Source organism: Corvus moneduloides, chromosome 9, assembly GCF_009650955.1.
Source record: "Corvus moneduloides isolate bCorMon1 chromosome 9, bCorMon1.pri, whole genome shotgun sequence".
NCBI lineage: Eukaryota > Metazoa > Chordata > Aves > Passeriformes > Corvidae > Corvus > Corvus moneduloides.
The window spans coordinates 18104985-18125614 of record NC_045484.1 but is presented as its reverse complement, the minus strand read 5'-3'; the positions used below and the strand labels follow the sequence as shown (position 1 = coordinate 18125614).

At 42.8% G+C, this 20630-nt stretch overlaps 1 protein-coding gene across 1 annotated transcript in view; it reads right to left on the bottom strand.

Moving 5' to 3' along the window:
* Positions 1-20630, bottom strand: part of SYDE2 (synapse defective Rho GTPase homolog 2) — a 28059-nt gene extending 7429 nt beyond the window's left edge. Inside the window, exons 1-4 of the mRNA XM_032118723.1 lie at positions 20453-20630; positions 16284-17000; positions 6626-7725; positions 3810-3936 (exon numbers count right to left, since the gene is read on the bottom strand). Coding sequence (XP_031974614.1) covers positions 3810-3936; positions 6626-7725; positions 16284-17000; positions 20453-20561 — 2053 coding nt within the window. The 5' untranslated portion in view covers positions 20562-20630. The remainder of the gene's footprint in view (positions 1-3809; positions 3937-6625; positions 7726-16283; positions 17001-20452) is intronic.

Here is a 20630-nt window from a genome sequence, read left to right as displayed (position 1 = left end):
GCAGCACGGCCATGGGGCAGTCAGGCAAAACCATCTCTGCAGACACCACACAGCCCCCAGGAGCTCCCTCTGTGCTTAAAACGGGAACATCCCCTGAGGAACACAAAATATGCAAACAACCATTTTTTCCTGAAAAAATATTTCCTCCGGTGGTTTGGTGGGATTTTTTGTTTGCTTTAAAAAGAATATGCACTTTTGGTACTTCTCCACTTCAGTGGCTAGTTTTTGTTTAGTAACTTACTCATATCCCTCCCTTCCCACCAAGTATTTTTTCTTCCCTGAATTTAGAGGCTCGTGTTTCCTATGTGGATTAGCTGGTTAAAATATTTATGAAACAAATGTGGCAGATGCTGGTGCTGTACAACATGATCTGGGATATTTTCCATTTTTCATAAGCAAAACATTAGCAAGAGATGCTGACTTCTATCAAGATCTCTCTTTTACCTGTGCTTTTTTTGAAGGCAGAGGCTGAAATCAAAATCAGCTTACAGTAGGAAATGGTATGTTCTAATCAAATTAGCTTGTACTGTTGAAACACTCACAACTGTCTATTAATAATTATTTAGCAGGAATTCCTGCAACAGCATCCACAAACGTAGGACTACCACCTGCCAAAGGACTTTCTCCAGTTCAGCCCTGGATAACAGGATGATTTAGGAGCCATGAATGCCCCTTGACCTTTCTAAATCCTTTTGCTATTCAGTCAGCTAAATTAGCTCTCTAAGAGGCTGCTGTTAGTTTTTTCCATGAATCTACGCTTCCCGCTGCTGCCAGCCCACTAGCACATTCCTCTTGACACAACCACACACAACAAATTTAGACAGAGAGCAGAAATTGCCATCCACTTCATTAATTCCTCATTTTTCTGACCCACTGAACTGTTAAGAGTATTGCAAGCTTTATGCAGAGATATGAATTCACGTGGATGCCAACACACACGATGCAACAACACAGCTACAGGTCAGTTCCATGAACTGCCTGCACGCCTCAGTTTGATCCATGAGCCCACTTCATTGTGTGTAAGCCTATGCCAATCTCAAGAGCATTTCCCAGTCAAGATTTAATCATTAAATGTTCATTCTTTAGTCTTTGGAGAGTTGTCAAAAAAAAAATGTTGTTAATCTTTTTGGAAAGGAGCGCTACTCAAATTTCAAAAAGGACATAAGGCAGCACTTCTCTTCAAATCAGCCAAGATTTATGCTGAGGATTCGTATTCTGTGGAACACATGTTCTGGCTGATAGAAGTATGAATCATGTGCAGCAGCCTCAGCATTAAGTAATCAGGGGAAACATTCCCTCTCAACCCAACTCCCTAAGCACATGCAGTAAGTTTTGTGGGCTCTTTTATTCCTAGCACTAAGCACAGTGGCTAACTCAGTTGTCCACAAAAACTGTAGGTTCCCCCGTCAATCCACACCAGGCATTCAGTTTCCACATTCAGTTTCCAATAATTAGAGTGACTACATTTTGGTCAGTGGAAGCTACAAGTGCCAACATCCCCTTTCCCCCCCCTGCTGCCCCAGCCCACAGAGCCACTGCAGTCAGTCCTTACAGCACAACAATGACAAAGGCAGTGCAGGCACTTGGACAGCACAGCTGCAGGGCTACCAGGGAAAAGAATCTGCTTTTCTAATGTATTTTTCCCTTGTAAGGAAAGCAGCATGTAAGTAAACTCTTGCAATAGAACACATACAAAAGGACACCCAGTAGATTTTCTGTAAGGCAGAAAACAAAGCTGTAGTCTTTTCACTTGCAATGCAAACTCTGGAAGCAAAACATTATCCTCCAGTAGTACCACCACCAAGCCACACTTGTATGGTCACCAAAAGTTCACCACCACCACCAAGGCTTGGAGCAACGTATACAGAAAAGTGTACTTCAGTTTCTCAGTTCTCAAGTGTACTTCAACTTCTCCAACACCACAGCAAAAACTTGTGAGGGAAAGATCAGTCAGACTGTGTTGCTGCCCTTCTAGAGTTGTTCAGTAGCACTGAGTTCTCCTGCAGGTCAGACTTTGGCTTCAGTCAGTTCTGATTGGTTCTGAGTGTACAATATACTCAGGAAAATCAAAATGCTTAGGAAATGTTCCAGGTTCTTTTGTGTATGGCTAAGTATTAAATTCCTACACCCTTTCCCCATGATATTCCTGAACCATTTCTACAAATACTGTTTTATTTTAATGATTACTTGTAGCATGGAAGTGCAACGCCATTTTTAGTATCTAAAATTAAAAAAGAGTAACAACAAAGTTTTCCAGTACCCCAAAGTTTACGTTAACCAAATTGCAGTTTGCCATTTGTCTGCTCACAAGTCAGTATCAGACAGCTTTTGCTGCTGGCAGAAAGCAACAGAGGGGTTTTACTCCACCTTATGAGTTGATCAACAAAAATTTGAGAAAATAGGACTTCAATAATTTCATGGAACAATTTAATCTTAGAAGTTCTCACTACTTTTTCTCATTAATTTATTTGTAAAGAGAAGAAAATTACCCAGTTTGAAAGATCATTTATACTTTTTACCTTTGCCATAAACCTTGTTTATAAAAGCTGTATAACATCAGAGTGAATCACTGGGTGGGTTAATGGCTGGACTTGATCATCTTAAAGGTCTTTTCAATTTAAACAATTCCATGATTCTATAAATACAAGTTTCTGATGCTGAGAATGCTGGTACTTGTAGACAGTACCGAACCTCACAGTGAAATCAGCCAAGGCAAGTAATGCGAACTGACTGGCTGCCCACTCTGAACCAAGAGGTTTATGTAACTCAGTAAATGTCATTGAGTAGTATCTTCTGATAACATGTTGTATAATTACAAAATGTAATGAATAAAATTAATTCCCAGTAAATTGAAATGAAATAAACCACCAAACAGGGTATAACTCTCCTATACAGCTGGATGTTGGATATTACAGAAAGGGTTTTGGCACAGAAAATTTATACCCCAACTGCTGTTACATTTTCTACCCCTTGATATACAGGCAGTGAATGCCTCTGACTATTTCTCAGAGCAACTGGCTTACTCAGTGGTGCCTGAAATTAGATCAACTTTCGCTTACATAACAGGTATCAATAGTTACAAAACTGTTCCAGTTTTAAGCAAACCAAAAAAACCTCAACAACTTACTTCAGTTCTGCAGCGCAACCCCTGTGAAGAGACCCATGTAAGGAGCTGATGCAGACAGGCCTCCCTGGACCTTCTTACCTGTGCCTGGAGCTTGCTGTGTGACACCAAGTAAAGGTGTCTCACTCCAGGAAGCAGGGCAAAGCTTAGTAAGGTTTTTTAAAAAGCAGTGATCAAATGAAGGCACTTTCCTGCAGCTCTAACTAGCCTGCAAAATACAACGGGAAATCTGTTTCCATAACTCCTGCGATCTCCAACGCAAAGGGGAGAACAACAGCTGATCCAAGACAGCCCTGGGTCACATGGTGCAGAGCCACCAGCACAGCGGAGGTGCCTGATCACCACCAAGCTTCTCCAGATCTGCTCCAATAGAAACCAATGGCAGAGGTTTAACCAGCTCCAAGACCCCAGCTCCTTTCAGACTCCCACTTCCCTCTGCACCTGGCAGAGCAGCTACTGAAAGCAGGTCCTTCCATGACCTCCTCTCCCTACAAACCACTGCTGCTTCATCCACGATTACACATCCCCACGGTAAGAGCCCTCATTCCCACCCAGCTTTCAGCAGCAGTTAAAAGCTTGTTAAAATGACAATAGAAAACTAGTTCAAAACACAATTTCACCTTTTAAAAGGTACATGAGGAACAGGGCACAAGTCTGCTAGAAGAAAAGCAAGGAAAAGTGTTACCTGTTATGACATTAATGTCTGGGTACTGGCTTTCACAGAGCGTGACCGCCTTGCTGTCCCTCTCAAACGCCTCTCGAAGCTCTTTCTTCACCGCAGCCGAGCCACAGAGCCGGTACAGACCCACCACCTGCAAGCACAAACACCGGCCCCACGTCAGCCCCCGGCCTGCAGAGGGACCCGTACGTGACACCGTGCGCTGTGTCATCTCGAGAGCGACAGCAGCTGCGTGGGAATGGAAGCTCGGGACAGCCACACAGTGCAAACATCAGCACACAGCATCGGACACCTCGCAGGACACACCGGGGGGGCTGCTCAGCAGCAACGGAAGGATGATCCTGTTTTCAAAACAGTGAATGTGCTGAGCAGTGTTTTATTGACATAACACAAGTTTTAAATTGGAATTGTTTAATGTTTTGCTTTTACGCAGACTCAGGAAAGAAATACAGATTAAACATGTATTTGCTTCTCACCCTACTCATTCAGACCATCATAATTTTTCCTGGCATAACTGTTTAATTATACAAAATAGAATTCAAACTTCAGCAGAAAGAAGTGAAAAGTGTTTAGAGCACTATGTAGACAAAATTACATTACAAATACAGTTACTAATCATTAGCAGAAAAAAAAGTCATACAGCTGACTCCATACTAAAAATAAGAAGTTACAAACCAACTGATAAACCAACACAAACCCAAAATTAGCAAAACCATTTTCCTATAGTATTACATTATATAGTAAAAAAATTAAAATTTAGTTTTATAACCTTAACCAGAGTTTCAAGAAAATCATGAATACTCCATTATTACACCTATAATATGTTGTTTTGAAGCTGACAACATGCTGACTTCCATGTGTTTCAAATGATATTTAAAGTTTTCTGCAAAACAGGGGTTATTTAACATGCTTAAGGTGATAGGAGTGAAAGCCACACCACTCTTGAATTGAATTACCAGTTAAATCATGTGCTTTCATGTATTGAAATTTTCCATTTTATCATTTTTCATTTTCATCAACACCATTTATAGAAAGCGCTCCTATGATCTTAGAAAACCAAATGTTAAAAATATTCATTTTATTTTAATTAACATTATAGGCAGCTGTATTGAGCAGGAAAAGGTAAATTCAAAACTACCACAGGCTCAAGACAAAAAAAAATACCCAATACTAAACCAAAAAATCCCACCTGGACTGCCTTAAGACCATGAGAATGCAGGTCTGCAAGCAAGAGTATTTTTCTGGTCATATATTAATTCCTGTTAAATAAATGGAACCTTACCCAACGGAATTTGTACTCCCCCTTTCTCAAGACTGAATACAATCTTATATACGCCTAAGAAAATTTCTTTTAAACTTTCAAAGTTTCCTAATGCCACATCTGAAATTCAGGTGGAGATTATGCACCATGACAGTAGTCTGCAGTGTACAGGAAAGTCAGAAACATCAGACAAGCGCGTGGTTAAAAAAAAAGTTAACAGGGTATTTTGCAGTTTTGGTTCCCCCCGTGCAAATACAAAAATAGATTTCACGCTCAAAAGCACCAGGTACACTCAGATAACTCAGATCCCAACTGCTTCATTACCAGAGTTGCCTTGATTACCCAATATCATTTGCATGACTAGGTGCTAATAAGCCTGTAATAAAATACTGAAACCATGGGACACATATATTGGAAAGAACAAAACTTCTCTTTTCCAGTGATTTGGATGTAAGGAGAAGTACTCACAAGAAAAATCACACAGTTATTATCAGCAGTGACTTTCAGCAAAAGAGCCACATAGAAGTACCATTTCCCTCTATAGGTCATGACCTGGGTTATAAACAGCAGAGCTAATCTCATCACACCTGGAAGCATATCCAACCTGTCAGCAATTTAAAATAGCAACAGTGGTAGGTGTGACTACTTCTCAATTTCACCTGAGTGAGAACAGGTGCAAAAGACAACCAGGGCTCACATATGCTGTGGAACAGCAGGCAAGAGTCCTCCCACCAGTTTCAAATTAATTGCCAAGGGGAACATCTGAGCTTAAGACTGTGTACAGTCCTTCCTAACAGACCTCCTGCCTAGCATCCATAACTGGTGATTTGTTTCCATACCTCATTTCTCATACATATTTTTGTTCATTACATCAACCAATAAAACTATATTGGGATGAAAAAAAAAGACACTGAACACTTCTGCTTTGCAGCAGTCCCAATTTTGAGAACAACCTGAAGAAAGACAAGGAACAGTGGTGTGGGGAAAGAACTAATTCAGCCCCTCAGGGACTCATCCTCATCCTAATGCTGTGTACAAAGTGATGACAGAGACAGGTCTTAGACACACTGGCTTCAGGCTGCACCAAAAGATATGCTCCTCATGACCGTGTCACTGCACACAGTATCTCAGGTTTGGTTGGAGGGAACAGTGAACCATATAATTTTTAAATTTGGATGTGTGTCCATACAGAATGATCCATGTCTCAGGAGTCAAGCATTCTCAAGTTCTCAACTGATCTCTGCTTTCTCGGGGTGTCTCTACACACTGGCGGCTGCAGGTTTGTTTCACCATCCCCACTCCTAAAACTCTGCTGGGAGCAGCTCCTGCGAGCAAGTGTACTTCTCTACAAAGGCCAAGCTGGAAGCACTGATTGCATACAGCCCTGTTATTCTTCCCACATTACAATGGCCAGTGTTCACCACACAGAAGCAGCAAAGGAAAAAAAACTGACTTGTAAAGATGTTTTTAATTTCCCCCATTTCCACTCACTGCTCACACTGCAACAACAGCTATTTCAACACAGAAACATTGACAAAAGAGATTAAAATATGCACAGTACCTGACAGCCTCTCTTTTCAATCTCCAGAACGCATTTCTGCAGCAAAAGTGGCACCATCAAGCCTGCATTTTCCTTCTCTACAACTTTTCGAGCATCTACCCCAAACATCACGGGCTCCCGGTCTGTGTCAAGGCCATCGAGAGAGTTCTCCCACTGCTCCATGAGTGACAGCTTGACATAAATAAGCCCCCTGGGCTCCAGTTTGACAGCCAACTGATGTGTTTTGGTGACCCGAAAGAGAGTGGGAAGAGCCACAGTTCCATGACAACACACTCGGTTTTTCCGTGGGGTGGGTTCCCAGCTGAACACCACCAGCTTTAAGTGCTGAGCGTTTTCGATTTCTATGTTGAATGTGTGGTCCATGTCTAGAAATGTTGTCCTACATGTAAGCAGGGCAGTCCTTGCTTTATTTACTGAGTCAACCTGTATTGCACAAAAGACATCTTTTGAGTCTATTCGTGGTGGCTTTAAGTCTTCAGCACCATAAAAGTGAATGCTCATGAGTCCAGAGATGTACTGAGAGCACTTGGGTTGATCAGAAAAGTTGTAGTGTCTGAAGGCATCGATATCTATTTCGGGTTTACCACTGTTACTTGGAAGGCTCTCCTTTCCTTTCCCACACTTGGTTTCGTGCCTGTGTTTACCTGATTTTGTTATAAGTTCAGGAGAGTCGCCATCACTGAGGTAACCACCTTTGTTGAAGGATTTGGAGCTCCTTGAGCTCTTCTTTTTGTAGGTGTGTTGTGAGGACACACTGCTGTCAAGATGGTAACGGCTTATCACATTCCTGCTGGCAGCTGTGGTTGAGTTTCCAGTAGAAGGCAAAGACACTGTATGGCTTGTATCCCGGCAGTTACCTTTCAGCAGGGAAGGAGGATTATCTGAACTACTATGGCTTGAAGTTCCCTTCACACTCAGCTTCCTGCTCAGCTCTGGCAGCTTTTTCATTTTCATGGAAAGCTTCCTCACAGTCCTGGGAGATTTAATTCTATCAGGGAAAGGCCAGTTGATTGATCCGCTTTTTTTCAGAGGACTGGGACTTGGAGGAGAAACCTCTGTGGAGGGTATATCAGGCTTGTGTGCAAGAGCAGCTCCAAACCCTTTAGAAGAAAAGAGAAGGAATAATCATTTTCAAACTGCAATTCTTGGCAATGAAAAAATAAATCTTGAACTTGGGGAAAACATGTTGATTTTTCATAACTTGATAAGCACAATTCATTCAGACAACCATCACTCAGTCAGATGTTCACAAGTGTTCAGAAAGATGTGCTCTGCTGACTCGTTCAGCCAAATTTGGCAATTCATTGTCAAAGGCCAGATTTGTTCTGCTTTATGGAGATGAAAGGGCCAGAAACTACATATAAACAAATGAGCAATTGCACCCGCCGCATTCAGCTTGACCCATTTGTGCTGCATCCCCCACACAAGCACACATGGCCACATTCCTGGGGCACAAGTGCAACAAAATCAGACTTAATGAAAAAATCCTGGAAATATGGCAAAGGCACCCTTGTCTGCAGAGCAGTTAGCTACACAGCCAACACATCAGCATTGCCACTCCTCTTAGGTCTAGAGCAAAGACACTGTCTCTAGTAAAGAATATGGCTCTTTGTGTCCCTCTATTACCTCAGAGCCCTAAATCTCTCCTGTGTAGATGCAGGCAGTCTCACACCTTTTCTTTCATTTCTCTCAGCTTCTCCTTTCTGCAGCAGGATGTAAGATTTATTCCTTCCAAAAGCTGCACCTTGCACTGTCTCATTTCACTGCCTGCCAGCAACCTTCCATGTTTCCTGACACTACCATCCCACAAGAGTTTAAAGTTAGACAGTTCCCAAGCGACATCCTCAAAGGAAATCACCCCCCTTTCAAGGTACCAAAAAGAAAAAAATTATAACAGCAAGCACTGATGCTAAAAAGGGAAAAAAAAAAAAAAAAAAAAAAAAAGACTCCCTCAATTTAGCAGTAAAGAACAGCTAATTAAGGAACACAATTAGACATAAGCCAGTACTGCACACAGACAGGAACCTGTGGTTCACCTCATGCTCTAATACTCAAGGAAATGCAAATACCAAGTCTTGCTCAAGACATTCTCACTTTTTCCAGCATGAAGCAGTAATGACTGTAAGAAAATTGATCAATTTACCTGAGTTAAGGAACCATGCAAGAGGGAAACGGAGGCCAGAATGATAGATATTAATCACATGAGTACTTCCACATAGTCATTTTTCCACCCCTTGAGAAACAAAGAGTGCCTCTTGCTAGCAACATCCCAATCACTTAAAATTTTTCAAATGTTAGCAGCTCCCAAGAGGACTGAGTAGCCTCGCCTGTGCAAGCTGGGGTGCTGTAGAGCCCCTAAGCACACCAACCCTGTGTGATGCAATTAGCCCAGGCAGCTCACAGAGACTCCAACACCTTTATCCATCCATCATTCTCTCTTGCTAGCCAGAGAAACGGAGACTGTTTACAGTATATAAAAAGAAAGAAAGAAAGAAGTGCTGTTTTCACAAGATACTCAGTAAACCATACTTTACAGAGATTTCTCCTTCAGACTTGCCAAGGACTTACTTCTTTAATTCTAAACTAATCACTTCAAGTCCACAGCGAGTGATCCTTACCAGTGCTTTTTGCATTCAAATTAATTTTCGCCATTGGACTGTAACTTAATTTTATACTTCACCAAGCTGAAACAGCTAAATCAGGCAATCTGGTCTTTGACCAAAGTCATTTGCTGTGGTTTTGGTCTCCCCACCCCCTTCCAAGAAAAATCCTACAAAGGCTAGTTCTAGTCTCAATAGAAGTTTGGATTAAGTAACTTTTGCAGACAGTTGCTTAAAAGAGTATCTTTATAAAAGGAAGTTTCAGTGACAAAGAATAATGCATGGAATCTCTTTTCCAGAGGAACAGAGGAAAATTCATTTAATCCTGAATCTCATGGAAGTAGTTCCCTTGCAGGGGAAGGGCTATTTCTAGCACGCCTGCTGTGCTTTTCTGGCAAGCAGCTAGTTAGAAATATGGTGCTTGATAAAGGCAGACAAAGCCTTCCCTTGTACTGCAAATCACCGCACAGTCCCACTGGTGGGCTGGTGTGGAGCACTCCATAGCAATCAGTGCCACACTGCAGCCTCTAACATTAATCTTCCCTTTCTGTCAAAAGTCTCTGGCACAGGCTTGGAAAAGCAGGCCAGCAAATTAAACTTCCTCCCCTCCAGCTCATTAAAACCAAAGAGTCAGTCTAACACTATGACTTTTATGTGTCCAACTTCTGCTGCATTCAGCACCAAACAGTTAAAGTGAAATATGTGGCTGGAAGAAACTTAACAGTCGAGTATTATGCAGGATGGTATTCCCATCAGCACTGAGCCACATGTTGTTCCACTAAAGCCAGCAATGTGCTGAGGTATGCACGCAATTTTAAAAGAGTGTACATGACAACTCTGAACAAGCTGCAGGAGGAGTTGTAGCACAGTCCAGTAACACTTCACTTCCCAGCCTACCCATCTGCCACAGCTTTCTTACAAGGGTGACAGCGAAACTGAGTTGCAGCTCTTTTCTCAACCAAGTTACAAGACTGCTGCAAACAGCAGTTAGAGACATCGAAAATATCCTTACAGAAGAGCGGTAGGAGAAGACAAAACGTAAGAGGCACCTGTTGCACCAGGACAGCATGGGGCTGGTCAGTTTTATATTAACAGCTGACCATTTGTGTGTGTGTATGTATATAACGTTTATCTTTTACAGTGGGAACACTCAATCCCTGGAACAATCACAGACGTGGCAGAGTCCTCACCACTACAGGTTTCCAAGCTGCAACTGCACAGGCTGCTAGGTAGTCTCATTTAGGCTCCCCGTCCCACTGAAGGGTGGGCCAGATGATCATCTGATGTCCTCTCCAACCCGGGCTGTTCTGTTAGATACTGTCTTTAATACATTTACCTTATGCCTTCTGACACTTCAGCAGCATGAGTAACAGGAAAAAAAAAAAGCTTTTGGAGGACAACGCAATCCAAGTCAAAATGACCTGACACCCTAAGTAACTGTGTGTAGCATGTGCTGTGTGTTCAGCTTGAGTACAAAGCCACCTTTTGCTTTGCTCAGCACTATGGCTGTGTGAAAGCATAAAGCCTTTCCATGACCAGAGGAACATGAAGAGCCCACAGTGCTTCACAAACCAGGTCCCTCACCCAGCCCATCCATCCAGGTGTCCACAGGACAGTCACTAGTGCCCCCTCAGCCGAGAAAACCTACCCCTACACAACACTGCCCCGAGGGAAGAGAGGGCTCAGACTGCCTTAAGCACTTACAACACAGCCCCTGCCAGACATACGCAGTGATTTAGCACAGTAAACATGCTTGTCTGACCCTGCTTAATGCTGTTTATATGTGTTTGGGCACATATATCACTGTCACACCCATTGCCAGCAACTCAAGCTGTTTTACAGGCACACTTGACTACCCTATTATACATGTCACATTCCTCATTGCTCAAGATAGGGTTTCTGAGTTATTTTAAAGTTCCTCAAAAAACCTGTAATTTACTTTTGGGACAACAAGTTGAGGGGAATGAGTAGGTCAGAAAGCTATCAGTTGCTTATTACACCAAGCTATTCAAGTATCGAACAGCCACTCTCACACCTAATGGAAATGCTGAGCTAATGTATTAAAAGTGAAAAAGCAGCAAATCAAAACAGAAGACCCCAAATATTTCAAAATTGTTCTTGTAGCAAACAATGGGTGGAAAAGGGCGACTGTTTTTCCGTGGTAGATTCTACAAGAGATACTGATCTGGATCCTCAACTGACACAAAATGCACATCAGCTCTACTGATGTCAAAGGCTGTTAAGTTCCTCAGGTGCAGGCACAGTTCTAGACCTGTTCTGATAGAAAACTTCAGAGCAGAACTGTAAATGGCATTGAGAGAACAACTCATGCTATACCAAATTCAAGCGACTTCAATTAAAACATAAGGTAAGCGTCACCTCTACATCAGCAACTGAGCAAAAGAAAATTTAAAATCTAAAAAGCACTTTAAAAAACTGAGTTAGAAAGCAATTATTTCTATGTAACATCTTAATTATTTATCTAAATAAATAGAAGAATCTCTGCTTTTAACATGTAAAAAAAGTCTTTTTTTACCTCTATATAAATTACTACTTTGACCAATGCAGTGTCTATCTCGCATAATGCTTCAGAGTCAAGGAATGGAGAAATTATTAAAAAGGTAAAAAAAAAATCTCAGAATTCTGTAAAGAGAGTTTGTTTTCTTTGGTTACTACACACACTGATACTAATAAAATTGTGATGAACCCATCAACCCAGGGATCACTTTTTTAGGAGCAAAAGATAGAAAATACATTGCCTTAAATAGTGCATTAATTAAAATGGGAGGTGGTTACAGCATAACCCCCGCAAGGCTCAGACACGAGAGGTGACAGGGGTGACCAGTGCCTGCTTCTCATCCTGGTGGTGATCCTTGGAGCATCCACCACAGGGTACCTCACTGCAGAGAGGAGCAAGCACATGTAACAGCACTTTAGATCTCTGACCAGACTTAATGAGCATGAGTTTGTTGCAGATATTTTAAACATTAATGACCCTGCGACGCTCATGAACCACAGCCAGCTCTGCTCAGACGCTGGAGCCGCACCAAGGTGCTCGCGGAGCACCGCAGCGATGCCAAGCACTGTCTGTTCAGGCTGCTCTCACGAACACTTCCTCTTCTCACTGTGTCTTTCATGGCATGAAAAGCAGCTTTGCCCCTATTTTCCCCATCAGAGGATATAAACAGTTACTCAGGACAAATCAGAAACTGAAAAAGGCAATCACTATTTTGATTGAACTGCTTCCACTCCACAGCTGCTGCATCCTGTTGTCTCTTTCACCAGCACATCTTTATGGCATTGTCACCCCATGAATCCAAGACAAATGCGTGAACAAGCCCAAAGCACATTCACAAACTCCCCAAAAACCCAGCGAAAAACTGGCTTCACCTGTGCAGGAGAAAGATGGAGCAGAGGGACCTTTCTGCCAAACCCCTAACCATTCCGGTATCTCAAACATCGTGCAAATATTTCACATCAATGCACTTCTGTCTCATGAAACCAAAGCTCCTTGCACTTGAAAAACAGGTAAACCACAAAACATCTTCCATCTGGGAAAAAACACGAAATTACAAAAATAATATTGACAACATGTGGAAGGAAAGGGGTAGATAGCATTTGCTGCCCAGTATACTCTATGTATATTGCTGGAAGCATGCCTGCAACATGGAAGCATGCAAAATATTTGTCTGCATTGGCCCCAAAAGATGTATTTGGAAACCAGGATAATGGTCACAGTCTAAGTGGAGAAAGAGCCCTGTAGTTTTAATAGGAATTAAGCCAAGTTCCAGTTGGCACATATCAGGGTTAAGTGGGAATATGGGATCAATCTTCACTTGCCATAACATTGGAAAGAAATTGTTTACAGTGATTCTTACCAGGATTTTCCACCCAGACAGCTAACTCAAGTACATTTTTAGTAGCAAAAGCACAGTCCAGATCCTGGCAACCTCCAAGGCACAAGTCCTACCAGGATGTCTCTCAGATACAGATACATGAGATGATTCCACTCATTAGGTAGACACTAATCCCAACAGTAATTCTCCCCAAAAGCAATAATATTGCAAATTCTTCATAAGGCACTATTCAGAGCTCCATGATGTAAATCTGTCTCAGGAGCCAACATTACAAAGGGGTGCTTTTCTTCAACAATTTGCAGGTGATACACACATCTATAAAAACATGCAGTTAAGAATTCAGTCCTAAAGAGTTATAAAGTTTATTTTAACATTTTACAGTGAAAAAAAAATTCTCACATTGCATTTATAAAAAAAATATTTCTATTTTTCAATCATAACCATTTTGCCTGTGCAAGGAGACACATAATTAAAAATAGTCTTCAGGGTTCTTTCCACTTAAACGCTTCTCCCACAGACCTAAGAGCCCAAGCTGGGCTGTTTCTACATTATTAACTTGGAACCAAGTTACCTTCTTACTCTTACCTTTTGGGTACGTGTTATAAATAAAATACATGAATTATTTTCCCAAGCTCTGCTATAAGGGCATCTTATTTCTAATTAGGTTTTTTTTTAAAGCCAACAAGGCTAGAATTATTCACTAAGGAATTACCTGACAAATCCCATTAACATAAATGGCATTTACTGTAGAAAGTAACCAGATTAATACCAGGAGCTAGCAGTATAAATTAAGACTATGAGACAAATTAATACCTCTACAACTATGATCCATTGTACTGGTAACAGTTTTGCTGCTCTGTTTGAAAAAACTCACAGTAACAGAATTCTATCATTTATTCTTTTGTTAAAAAAAATCTTCTGTCTAATAAAGAGTCTCAAAAAACGTAACAAAAAAAAAGCACCGTTACTATTTTCTCTCTACAAAGTTGGAAATCCAAGAAAGGCAATAATGTTTAAAGTTTCAAAGGTAAAATTGTTTCCATTGTCCAAAGAAGAAAACAGCAAATGACTAAATGAGCAAATATATATATTTTGTTGGATTTTGTACTGCCCCACTTTTTTCTGTCTATGCTTCCCAAAACCTAACTTTTAGGCTCTAAGGCTAACCAATATTGACATATATAAATCATATCAATAAGAAAGGTAAGCAGACTTTTCTCCAAAGCTGTATTCGCTTATTTGATGGGAGTTACTGCTTAATGTAACCAGCTCTCTATGAACAGAGACATACATTTCACACCAGTTGCGTAATTCAAACAAGGTCCTAATACAAATAAAGTTAAATTGGCCATGTTGCCCTTCACGCAGTACTTTTATATGGATGAGCTGTCATTTTAAATTTGACTGAAAATAACTGTAGATACTTTAACTGGATTAAAAAGAAGAACTAAGCCACTTCTCCATAATCAAGCCAATTACTGAGCAGCAGGGATCCACTTCATCATCAATTAATCTATTCAATGTGATCACCACCCAACACATGTAGAAGGAGAGCTGCATTTGAACTACCTTAATTAACTCAATGCATAACAAACAGATCAGGTGAAATTCGTAACTTCTCTCCCACTTGAAATGGACAACTTTGCTTGCAGAAATGAATGCATCTTCAGCATGAAAACAAGTTTGACATTTTTCTTCTTACAGAAAGGGATTTATTTCTTTAAACAAAGAAATAGTCACCCCTGTGTGAGAGATTAACTAATCAACTAAATGGGGGTCAAACAGTTTGCAGGACACACATGGCCTTCCTAAATAACCACACTTACTGACCGCTACAAAACATCTAGAGTCGCAACAACGACAATAATCTACCAAAAAACATAATATCTCATCTGTCTTGCAAGCAAATGAAACTGGTCTAAGTATTTAAAGCAGCTATAAAGTGAGCTATTTGTAATAAATGCCCAAGAACTTTTAACACACTTTTCAACTACAAATATGCTTGTATCTGGAGCATTTCCACGGAAAGAACAAAATGTGAGCCCCCAGAAGACCAAGTGTTTTTTCTTCTGCTGTTTACAGCAGTTGCTCTGGTGCCTTTGAAAACAAACCCTGTTCCCAGAAGTAATCTCCACACCAGGAATCCAGGCACAGCAGCTCCCAGCACACAGGGACATGGGGCCAGAGGCTGCCAGGATGGTGAGGCTGGATGGGGACAACCCAAAAGGAAGCCCCTCTGGGAGGCAATGCACACCTGGGCTCCCACACCAATGTTTCATGGAGTTTCTGATGAGCCAGGCAGAAACACAGGCTCTTAAATGTCAGCGTAAAGAAAGTTTAACCTTTCTCCAAAGAAAGGAACCTGGAATTCCCGGTCTCCTGAACTTTACGCTGTTTCTAACTTCGAACAGGACACTAGAGTTAAGATCAAGATAATATAAGGCACATAAGTAATTAAAATAATACCTTTTTGGAAAGGGTTGGGAGGGGTTTTTCTACTTACTTTTGTTTGGTGTGGTTTTATATTTGTCTGGGGTTTTTTAACAGACTGGGAAAAAATCCTTAATACGATGCTGAATTCACACACTAATGGAATTATGGAAACGAGACTATCAAACACTCAGCCAAAGATAACAAGGAACAAAGAGGCTGGCTTCTGAAAGTGAAAACCACTCTTCTCCAGTCTATTAGATTAGCCTGAGACAGTCAACAAGACAGTAATTACAGAAAGCGACGTGATGAATAGCATTCATATGGTCTACCAAAAAGTCTTTATTAAAAAGTCCCAGACAGCAAGTTAAAGAAGCTTCTGCAGACATTAAGTAGCTTTGAGGCAGGAATCCAAGGCCAGGGCTAGACACCAGCTGACAAAGGAAACCCAGTGTGTCCTCACATTATCAGGCTTCAGCAAGCTTATTTTGTAAAACCTTTGTCTTCAGGGAGGTGGGGGCCAAAGGGAACAGAGGCCAACCACACCTGGACATGTCATGAACAAACAGACTGAGAAACGATTCTGCAGCTCTGCACTTAGTAAGCATCAGTCTCACAATCTGAGTCATTTTAAATGCACCTGACATGCATTTCCACTGAAAATTTGCTTGATAACATAAGAGGTGGAGGAAAAGAGACACATAACAAAGGTTTACTAATCCTCTAAAAGCCAACAGAGGTCCAAACACTTATGTTCCTCAACTCTCTTACCTGTGGAAGGGCACTTAAAGGCAGGATTGTCCTCTGCTGCCGGCACACCCGGAGCCTTGCAGGCAAACTTCTGTCGCTGCTGCTGCGTGTGCTCCCTGGGCTGCGCAGCATCCGCCTGGCTCCCTTCACCGGGCTGCGCCGTCCAGCTGCTCCCCGTGCTCTCCATGGAGCGTGTGGGACTCTCATGGGGACTCGTGGCCGTCCCAGAGTCACCCCCAGGGTGGGCTTTGTACCGAACTGATGGGGAGCCCACAGCAACAAGGCTATTCACAGCAGAAGGGCAGACCCTGGGCAAGTCGGGTTCATCATCTTCAGGGATGGGGTTGTACCATATTTCTCCTTCATCATCCGCGTCGCCATCCTCGCCGCGGTCCAAGGCGGCGCTCCTCAGCGCGGCGGCGCTCGGCAGGGCACAGCTCCATGCCGGCCGCTCCCGCCCCACTGCCGAAGTGGAGGGAGCCCACGGCACTGCGGGCTCCGGCAGCAGGATGGGAGATCTGGGTACCAGGATAACAGCCCCGTGCACTTCGTTACAGGCATTTTCTTCTTCCAGAGGAGGAGGAGGTCGTCGGTGGGTGCTCTGCTGCAGCCAGCTGCGTTTCTTGGAAACGGTTATGCTGTTCACCTGCGGCCTGTGCTCGGGCTCCTCGCTGGCCTGGGGGCACTTGGGTTCCTTCCTGCTTCTCGAAGTTTCTACGTAAACATTTTCTATGAAATCTGTTCCCAGAAAGGAAGGCAAAAAGAGAGGGAAAGACAGACGTTTAGAATATCGTTTTGCTTTTGACAGATGAACACATTTGCTGTCGTATAACACTTGTATCATCCAAAAGGACAAAAGATAAGTTGATATGATCACAAAATTAGATTTCAGCCTGTCAAAACAGAATGTGCACATAACTAATAAAGAGTCAGGTTTGTTTGGCTGTATTTTTAACACCACGTAATTTAGATAAATGGCAGTGAGACAGCTCTGCTGAAAGGTCATGCATACTTACACAGAAATGGCTGCTCTTTTCTGCCAAGTTCAGGTGCAATCAGTTTGAAAAGTTACTATACAATACTTCTCCAGTTTAGTTATGCCAATGAAGAAACAGTCCCTACTTTTGGTAGGTAATGTACTGCTTAAATGGCTACAAAACCCCCACATATATTCATTTCTAGGTTTCTGTTTAAATAAAGGCAAGGATATGTCTTGCACAAAAAACTCCAGAAAGGGCTGTCCTAACCAGCTTTATCCTACAATTAAGACAGAGGCAACCCCTGATTTGGGGGGAATAAAACAAAACACACCATCATGAAAATAAGGAAGGAGAAAGAAGAAATGTAGAAAAGTTTTTAAACAACAAAAATTTCATGCAACAAGTAAACAAATTGCACTGACTGTTCCCAAAATTTGACACAGTTTCATTGAAGCAACAGACATTTAATTGTCCATGGAAAGCACCACTCACACTTGAGCCCCCTGTCAGAGCACACCCAAGCTCCATTCGGCAGCAGCGCCATACCCCCGCTGGCTGCAGCACATCCCAGCCAGGGAGCTGCAACCACTGCACTAGGACTGGAAGGAAAGCTGCAAATACATCCAAATTAAAAACAGGGAGCAGGTCAGACAAGCTTCATGCTGCTCTGCACAGGAGGACAACACAAACAGGGCTTGCTCAGTCATTAAGCCTGAATGGGGATAACTGGGTTCACATAAAACAGATAACCTATTTTCACATGAAGCCCTCTGCAATTTGAAATTCCAGATGGAAGCAGCTATTTGTTACTGCCTGAACATTATTCTCAGCAAAGAATTATTTACACACCAATAATGGATGTTAAAATATGGACACCTCTCTGGAGGACTCAAGGAACAGCTCTGTAAATCCAGCCAAGTCCACTGTAGAAAGGGAGACATGAAAAAGACTCATTTGAACACCTTCCCTTTGACCCTCTTTAGGTTTGTACTTTAATGATAGAAGAGATCCTTGGTAAGATCTGAAACACCACCATTTTATTTGATGAAAGATTCATCATTTGGTGATTTTTTGAAAGAGTACAGTTTGCTTGTTCAACTAAACTGCAGTATTATCACTGTTTGTGATTTGAAGAATTAACTTGCTTCAAAGAATTAACAAAATTAACCATAGTCCTTCTAAAGCCTTTGCAAACTTCCACTGAAATGCTTTGCTACACTGTGGCCCATGTTGGTCAGGTAACAGAATCTGAGGAAAATGTGAATGCAGATCTCTGTCAAAGTTTCAGTGATTTGGCAGCAATCATATTCCTTCCCCCACCCCCAGCCTGAAAATGCAAGCATGCCATTGTAATGGTTCCTTGTTACACACTGTCACACTACAATTCCAAGTAAGAACTAACCAAAAGGATAGGAAACTAATCAGCAAAAGGCATAGGGCTAAGCCTATGTTTCCAAGAAGTCCATTTGGATCAGGGACTTCTCGGGCAGGCATCCTCCTGCCAGTGACAACTATCCCAAAGCCCTTGCTTCAGTCCAAGGATGGTCCCTGTTCCGGTGACATAAATAGATGGAGCATCTGAGAGCTGTATTTCCACAAACAAAAACATCTACTACTTCCTGCTTTCCTGTAGAAAAATGGGTCCTTCTGCACTGGTTAAGACAGCCTACAATTCCCAAAACAGCAGGCTCCTAAGAAGTACAGTGTACCTAAACATACACCCAGTGACACATCTGGTGTCAGCTCAGGCTGCCCTTCAGTCCCAGCAGCAGAAAACTTTGTTTTCAACGTCCACCTGGGTGTCTTGATAAGGAGCCATCTGCAAACGCTTAGCACAGAAACACTGATAACCACAAGCCTCCAGCCTCCTCCACCAAAGCTGCTTGCAGGGAACGCCACCTTCCACAGGACTCAGGACGACCCCGTCTCTGATCAGCCAACATGCTGCCAGAGGTCATCGATGGGAAATGCTCACTGAAACTCGTCCAGATGGTACACTTACACATACATCCCCCAACTGCAGTTTCTGCAATTGCTAGCAGTATTTGCAAGCAGTCCTTCCCCTTTATTCGAACTTGGCCCTGCTCCTGAAAGCCCTTATGCCCATGTCTATTTTAGTAACAAACTGCTTCACATGCAAGTATCTGCACAACCAGTGGTTCAATATCACAAAGTTTTCAATGTTGTTAGCTGTTACAGGAATGAGTCAATTTTAAATAAATACAAAGCTTTGAGAGACATACAGGACAGGAACATACTTTTTGTTCTAGAGCAATGTTTCATTCAGAAGAATGCTGCCTACTATTAGCATTTTCAGATATATCTTTAATATTGTATTTAAAATAGTTAAGACCATGTCTTCACACAAATACCAAACATGACAACAGTTCCTCCTCAAAAGGCTTCAATATGGTGTTCAAGAAGAAGAAAAAAAAAAAAGTCAGGTATTCTCTTCCCCTTTCACTCTATTGACAAAAAATTAAATAAATCCATATTTCAAATTAAGCCATGATAGTAACAACACGTGTATGCTCAGAAATCAAAGTTTCAATGTTTCAACTCAACTGAGGTCAAAACTGACACTCTGCCAACTCCGTTGGCACAGAAAATACTTCACCACGATACCATGCCTTGCTTTGCAGATTGCATGGAAGCAGGGAACAGCTTTATCCAGCCTCTCCATATAAGGATCAAACAATTCTCAGTTCATCTGGCTTATATTTGAACACGTTCTCTTTCACTAAGTTTCCTAACAAAAGTATAAAATACAAGTACTATATATTCAAACGGAACAACGGCAAAACTGAAAATTGATCTGTAAGATTTCGAGTGCATCTTTAAAAAGCGAACAAACCAACCAACCCCAGCGGGCAAGCAGCAGCCGAGGAGTGACAAGCAGATGTGGGAAAAGAGAACGAGCAGGGACGCGCACACAGCGCTGGTCTAAGCCCCAGCAGCTCTCGCTTTCGTGAGGAATTCCCGCTCCCAGAAGAAGCGCAGGCACCGATGGCACGCTGCCGCCGCTAAGGACTGATTCGAGACCCAAGCTCACGCCCGGCCCCGGCGCGGCGCTCCGGGCAGCGGGCACGGAGCATCCCGGCGCCGCGGGAGCCCCCGTCCGGCGCTGCCCGGCAGGTGGAGGAGCGGCCGCGGGCGGGCAGCCGGGGCCGGGCAGCCGGAGCCTCGCGGCCGAGCCAGGCGCACACTTACCCTGCGGGGCGCAGAGCCCGCCGTGGCGGTACCCGGCGCCCGCCGCCGCCCCTCGCTGGGACCTTCTGCCCCGCAGTTTGGAGAGCGTCCTGCGGAGCGGGTCGGCCATGCCTGGCGCTGCCTCCGCACCGCGCTCAGCGGGCGCGGCCCCCCGGCCCGCGGGAGCGCGCAGTCCCCG